General features: G+C 38.2%; 1 protein-coding gene across 10 annotated transcripts in view; it reads left to right on the top strand.

Moving 5' to 3' along the window:
- Positions 1 to 3,431, top strand: part of LOC107660272 (R3H domain-containing protein 1-like) — a 49,513-nt gene extending 46,082 nt beyond the window's left edge. For 7 of the 10 annotated variants that reach the window (XM_016449556.1, XM_016449553.1, XM_016449552.1 and 4 more), the window contains 5 exons: positions 207 to 376; positions 1,181 to 1,325; positions 1,398 to 1,492; positions 1,686 to 1,757; positions 2,876 to 3,431. In XM_016449556.1, the coding sequence (XP_016305042.1) occupies positions 207 to 376; positions 1,181 to 1,325; positions 1,398 to 1,492; positions 1,686 to 1,757; positions 2,876 to 2,878 (485 nt within the window). In that variant the 3' untranslated portion in view covers positions 2,879 to 3,431. Of the gene's footprint in view, positions 1 to 206; positions 377 to 1,180; positions 1,326 to 1,380; positions 1,493 to 1,685; positions 1,758 to 2,875 lie in introns of those variants that run through there. The other 3 variants (XM_016449550.1, XM_016449554.1, XM_016449557.1) reach the window with 3 other exon arrangements.
- The last annotated feature ends 3,277 nt before the right edge of the window (positions 3,432 to 6,708 follow it).

The raw sequence follows: 6,708 nt of genomic DNA, 5'->3' as shown, positions 1-6,708 counted from the left end.
GTGTGTCGTGTGTCTGTGTCTGTGTCTGTGTCTGTGTGTGTGTGTGTGTGTGTGTGTGTGTGTGTGTTGTGTCTGTGTGGTGTGTGTGCTGTGGGGGTGTGTGCGTCTGTCTGTGTATGTGTGTGTGGTGTGTGTGCTGTGGGGGTGTGCGTGTGTGTGTAATTGTGTGTGTGTGTGTGTGCATGTGTGTGTGTGATTGTGTGTAGGAGCTCCGCCCCCAGCAGCAGGTGGAATGATGATGATGCACCTGACGTTACCTGCGTCCCAGCAGCCTCAGTCTCATTCCCCGCTGCAGTGGAAACACAACAAATACTACAGTGCCGATCACTCAAGCTCACAGAAGCCCGGCGACGTCTGCGGTCTGGAACCGTCACGAGTAAGAACACTCCAGATCACGTTCAGAATTCAGTATTTCATTTTACCATTTCAATGTAAAACAGTTCAGATGTAACACTTTGATCGGAAGATCAAAGTAAATGTATTTTATCTATCAGAGCATTTAGAGTACGTAACATAATTACCGTAATTATGAGTGTTTCACATCCTCAGACTCAGAATCCATGTGCAGATCTGACAACAAAATCACTAATGCGCCTCAGTATGCTCGTTTAATGTTAAAGGAATAGTTCACATAAAATTAACATTAGCTGAAAATGTGCTCATCATTAGACCATCCAAGATCAGGATGAGTTTTTCTTCGTCAGGTTTGGAGAAATGTAGCACTGCATCAGTGTCTCAGCAATGGATGCTCTGCAGTGAATGGGTGCCGTCAGAATGAGTGTCCAAACAGCTGATAAAAACATCACAATAATCCACAAGTAATCCACAGCACTCCAGTCCATCAGTTAACATCTGGAGAAGACAAAAGCTGAAACACAGCCGAAGTTTAAGACGTTTTTAACTCAAATACATTGAGTCTATAATCCATAATAACACTTCGGCTGTGTTTCAGCTTTTGTCTTCTCCAGATGTTCACTGATGGACTGGAGTGCTGTGGATTACTTGTGGATTATTGTGATGTTTTTATCAGCTGTTTGGACTCTCATTCTGACGGCACCCATTCACTTGCAGTGAGACACTGATGCAATGCTACATTTCTCCAAACCTGACGAAGAAACAAACTCATCCTGATCTGGGTTGCACTGAAGCTTCATCGAGATGTTGAACTGTTTGTTCACAGAGCAGTCCTCAGCTGGGAAGCTCGTCCTCCTCACCGGCCCAGTCTCCCACACCAACACACCTCACTAACGTAAAGAGCATCCGTCCCAGCCTCAACACTGTTCCCATCATGCCTCACTTCTCCAGATCCTTGGTTTCAGGACAAGGTGAGTCCTCTGGTCCTGTCTGGTGTTTATTAGGAGATGTCTTGAGGGTCATCAAGTGTGTTGTTGTGTCAGGTGACGTGCGCTGCCCTCTGCTGGGACAGACGCTCCAGTACAGCCCTCAGATTCGGCCCCCGTTACTTCAAGCCCCGCCTATAATCTCCAGTCAGGTGAGCCCACCAATCACAATCCACATGCCAATTCAGAAGCATTTAATGCTATTATTAGCCACTTCAGCCAGCATCAAATGTGCCAGAGTTTGAATAAAATATCCAGACTGGCCCGCAGCACTAAATATAGAGATACAGATAAAGTGTGAGGAGAAGCGATTGTAGAGTTAATGTGTGTTCGTGCTCTGTTTAGGCTCCGGTGGGGATCCGGCCCGCGGGTCGAGGCAGCAAGCCGCCGAGGAAAGCGCTGTCTACAGATCTCAGTGTAGGTGAAGCAGGTTACGATACGCCACCGCGTTCCTCCAGATCCACCAACCCGGTTATAGAATTATTGAATAAATCTACAGGATAAATCTTGTTTTACAGATTTATTGGTAACACTTTACAATAACATTCCATTAGTTAATGTATTAACTAACATGAATGAACAATATGTGTCCCTGCAGCACAAAAGCAGTCTTAAGTCGCTGGGGTATATTTGTAGCAATAGCCAACAATACATTGTATGGGTCAAAATTATACATTTCTCTTTTATGCCAAAAATCATTAGGATATTAAGTAAAGATCATGTTCCATGAAGATATTTTGTAAATTTCCTACCGTAAATATATCAAAACTTAATTTTTGATTAGTAATATGCATTGCTAAGAACTTCATTTGAACAACTTTAAAGATGATTTTCTCAATATTTAGGTTTTTTTGCACCCTCAGATTCCAGATTTTCAAATATTGTCCTATCCTAACAAACCATACATCAATGGAAAGCTTATTTAATCAGCTTTCAGATGATGCATAAATCTCAATTTCACAAAATTGACCCTTATGACTGGTTTTGTTGTCCAGGGTCACATATATTTATTACAGTATTTATTAATCTTTGTTAATGTTAGTTAATGAAAATACAGTCGTTCACTCTTAGTTCATGTTAATTCGCAGTGCATTAACTAATGTTAACAAGCACAACTTTTGATTTTAATAATGCATTAGTAAATGTTGAAATTAACTAAGATTAATAAATGCTGTAGAAGTATAGTTCATGCTCAGTTCAAGTAGTTAGCTAGCGTTACCTTATTGTGTTTTTCACTTAATTTCCCAATTGAGTATTTTAAATTATTTTAGTAAGTATTATGTAAATTAAACTTTTTTTTTTATTAGCTTTAAATTTAGATTGTGACATTATATCACTATATTGTATGATAGTGTGGTCAATACGGCCGTTATTAAGCTGATTTTGTTGTTGCACAAAACTGACGATGCAACAAAAGTACAACTCTGCAGCTTAAAGGGATGGTTATGGATCGGTGGTGGCGTATGATCCGTGAATGTTGGGCGGCACCTGCTGTTTGTCCAGGGTTAGTTCTGAGTGTCGTGTGTGTCCTGCAGTGACCCACGGCGAGCGGCCCGGTTCAGTGACGGCAGACTGACGCCGCTGTGTTTGAGAAAGGAAACAATCGAACTGAACAGCTGTGTTCCGCTCTCTCACTGGACCGATGACTGGAACATCCCAAAATACAGCCGGAACTGTGTTCTTCTTGATGTTTTGTGTTTGAATAATCTGGTGTTCAAACACTTTTTCCATTTGGTTTCAGGTGTGTATTCAGTCTTTCTTCACCAGCCGTCGGCGCTCCGCGTGTGCCTTCAGTCGGACGAACAAAGACAAACGCACTTCGCCGTCTCTTGACAAACACAACCTGCTTTTTTGTAAATAATTGATAAAGTAGCTGTATAATTCAGTTGTGCGGTAAGAGCGACAGCATTTGTGTTCATTTCTGTTTTTAATTTAAGACGTCACACGGCACCTCAGCAGATCCACGGTCACGTTTTTAATAAGTTGAACGGTTGTGTTAGCCGTTTTCACACACGTCATGTCAATTCTTGTTTTGTTGGGGTCTTTTAATATTAGATTCGTACTGGGGGAAATAAAAAAGAGAAAAACGATTAAAAGAACAACGGTTTGCACATGTATACAAACTCTCTCCCACTATACTTGTTAAAAACAACTTGTGTGTATATATATATATATATATATAAATCTATTTTTTCTTTTAGAAGTATGTGTGGAAGTCTGAAAGGCTGTTCCATGTTTTCTGGTGCAAGTCCATTTTTATTTCAGTTTGTGAACCAATAAATGTTTACACCAAATGATCTACTTTATCAAACGCTGGCATGCTTTGCCATGAATCATTTGTCGGTTTCATACATGTATAAATGCCTCTCATCCATCAAGCTTTATGTTTCAGCCGATGGTTCGAGGCGTCTGCTTCAGCCGATGGTCGGTGTCGTTCATCTCCATTCTGCTTTTATTGGCTCATTTGTCTGCTGCATTAACCTGCCGTTCACCTCATCCGCCCAAACGCCCCACAGTTCATCTAGATTCTTCTCTGTATTTTCCTCCTCCAATAACGTCAAAGTAATCTGGCAGAAGACCGATCCCCCACCTGCTGGTGCTCTTATTGCGCCGCGGGGAGCTGCTGGAGTCCGTGATGGACGGCTTTATCTTCATATGGAGGTCCGGTAACGGTGTGGATTGGCTCTGTGCCGGCGAGATTATTAACGTGTAATTAAATCAACATCTGGAGAGCTCAGCCGAGGACGAGGTCTGCTCATAAAGGCTCGCTCTCTCGCCGTCGAGCTTCTGTGTATTCAGCTGTAATTTATGTTTTTATCAGAAAGCCTCCAGTTTCTTCACGGTGGGCCGTCCAGTGCTATTCCGTTATAGCACTGTAAGTGTGTGCAGGAACGCAGTATTTTAATCTAAAACATTGGTGTTACAGCAGAAGGCTGTTTCTTCATGTTAAACAGGCTTCACTGCGACAGACACAAGCATCTTCACTCCGAGATCGATCTCATCATATTAAAACAACATAAACCAGTGCTATAAAATACAAGCCTTTTCACAGACTGATGGGTTCCATTACATTTGCATTGTAAATATAGCAAAGCGTTTCATATTTTCATTATTTAAATATTTTTTGTTCATTTAAGTGTTGTTTCAGTATTATTTATATACTATTATAGTGTCTTATTTTAATTACATTTTATGATTTGTTAAAATTTGTTTTTTTTGGTCATGTTTATTAGTTTTTGTGTCTATATAGTTTTTCATTATTTATTTTTTTTAGTTTATTTAATTTGTTTTTTTAGTGCTCCCACTTAAATGAGAATTAGAAACGTTGCCGTGGCAACTAGCTGACAAAATGAGTATTTTTAGATTTTATTTCAGTAAACGTGTACTTTATTCTTTTTTTTTAAGTAATTACATTTTTAATGGTTTTAGTTACTGATAACCATGGAAGATCTAATATACTTAGTCTTGCATTACTTTGGCATTGAATTAGACAGAATTAGTTAAGAAACACTGCAAGGGTGTTACTGCAACGATGGAGGGACCGATGGGACATTTGCCAGCTTTCTCTATTCTAATCAACGTAACTAATTTCTCAATATTTTTTCTCTTTGGTAAAGTCTTGGAAACACCATAGTGGGTTTTTTTTATTTTGCTATCAGAGCAAACGAGAAGCCAGAAATAATTAGCTGTCTTCTCCCGTTTACCATTATAGAAGTTTATGCAACTGTAATTATTGAAGAAAAGATGAGTTTGAATTATGAATTACTGAGGATGTAATGTCCAGGGGTCAGTTATTCGGGAGAGGCTCAAATACCTCTGTGATAACATGTTCTAAAAATAAGTAACCAAATGAATAATAGTTCATTGTTACAGTACTTTAAAATTGGACTACTCAAAAGAGAATATAGGGAAATATAACTTCATTGATTTGTGTGTCCTGCTACATTTCACATAAACATAAATCTAGCTCTAAATCTCTCTTTTCTTTATTCAGAGTTGATTTAGACGAGTATATGGAAACTATATAAGGTTCAGTTTCGAAAGGCTCGGTTTCACCCATCACTAGCGCTTTTAAAATCATTGCAAGTGATGTCGAAATTCGAAAACGAGTCACTCTTTTGATCTGGTTGTTATAAATTCAAGGCTTTATTTAAATCTGAATATATTATTATATAACATACTGTAAAGCGGCTCTGAAAGTCATTCTTGAGACGTGGGACAACACAGGTCCAGCAAGGGTAACTGCTATTAGCTTTAAAAATACAAATATGTTCAATTTTAAATGTCATGAGGGATTAATAATAGAATGTATTTAACACAATTATCACCTTCAATTTAATTTTCTCATTATTATACCAAATCTGTGTTTCTTAATGTCCTCTCACTACATCTAAAACAGTGTGTCCACAGAGAAGGGTTCAATCATTCATATGCAATAAAATGGATAAAAATGTTTTTTTTTTTGTATTATGAAAAAGAGCTTGCTTTATCAAAAGCAACACTTAATAATATCTCCTATCAAAGCAAGGTTGTTTTTTTAATGACACATGCATGTTTCATAAGATTTTAAATTTGCGTCCCCACTTTTTGTCAACACCGTCAGACATTCAATAAAATCAGGGAATATCAGGGGCAGCTGTCTCTCTAAAGGACCCCCTTGCCAGTTTTAGAATACTTTAAATCCTATTGTTAATATTTCCTGTGTCACAGCCATGATATGTCAACAGCATCTTCCAGTTTCTGAGGAAATTATTTGAAATATTTAGATCATTTTATTCTCCTGAAGCAGGTTCCATTAGCATCTAGCATCAACAGGAAAAAAAACAAAATGGCTACTACATGAACTCCATTGGTTTTGGGAAAGAAATGCCAAATTTGTCAACACCGTCAGATGTCACCGCCATAAGATCTTGTGTTCCAATGATATATCAAAATACTTAAATGTGCCTCTTGAATAAAAGCTTTATAAACAATAACATACTCACTGTTTGTTGTTTGTTTTAATACAGTAATTGACTGATTCAATGTATTTGACAGTTAAAATTATTACAAATTCAGGTTTTTGTCACCTCCGTCAGATGTGTCAACTCCGTCAGTTCTGTCACCTCCGTCAGTTGAATATTTTGATAATATTTCATTATGATATTTTATATTTGTTGTGGAATTGTTGGTCACATGTGAAAGTGTAATCTGTCTGCTAACACGAGAATGTGTTTTGAAATGTTAAAAACATCTTGAATGCTGTTAAAGATAAAGCTGAAATTATATTACACAGTCCAAGCTAAAAAAAAAAAGCACATTTTGTTAAAAAAGAGAAAAGTTGGGAGGTTGTATCAAAGCATAGCTCAGTAGCTTAGTACATATAAGA

Source organism: Sinocyclocheilus anshuiensis, unplaced genomic scaffold (genome assembly GCF_001515605.1).
Source record: "Sinocyclocheilus anshuiensis isolate Anshui unplaced genomic scaffold, SAMN03320099.WGS_v1.1 scaffold1269, whole genome shotgun sequence".
Lineage (NCBI taxonomy): Eukaryota > Metazoa > Chordata > Actinopteri > Cypriniformes > Cyprinidae > Sinocyclocheilus > Sinocyclocheilus anshuiensis.
The sequence above is the reverse complement of the archived record's forward strand: the minus strand, read 5'-3'. Positions and strand labels throughout refer to the sequence as shown.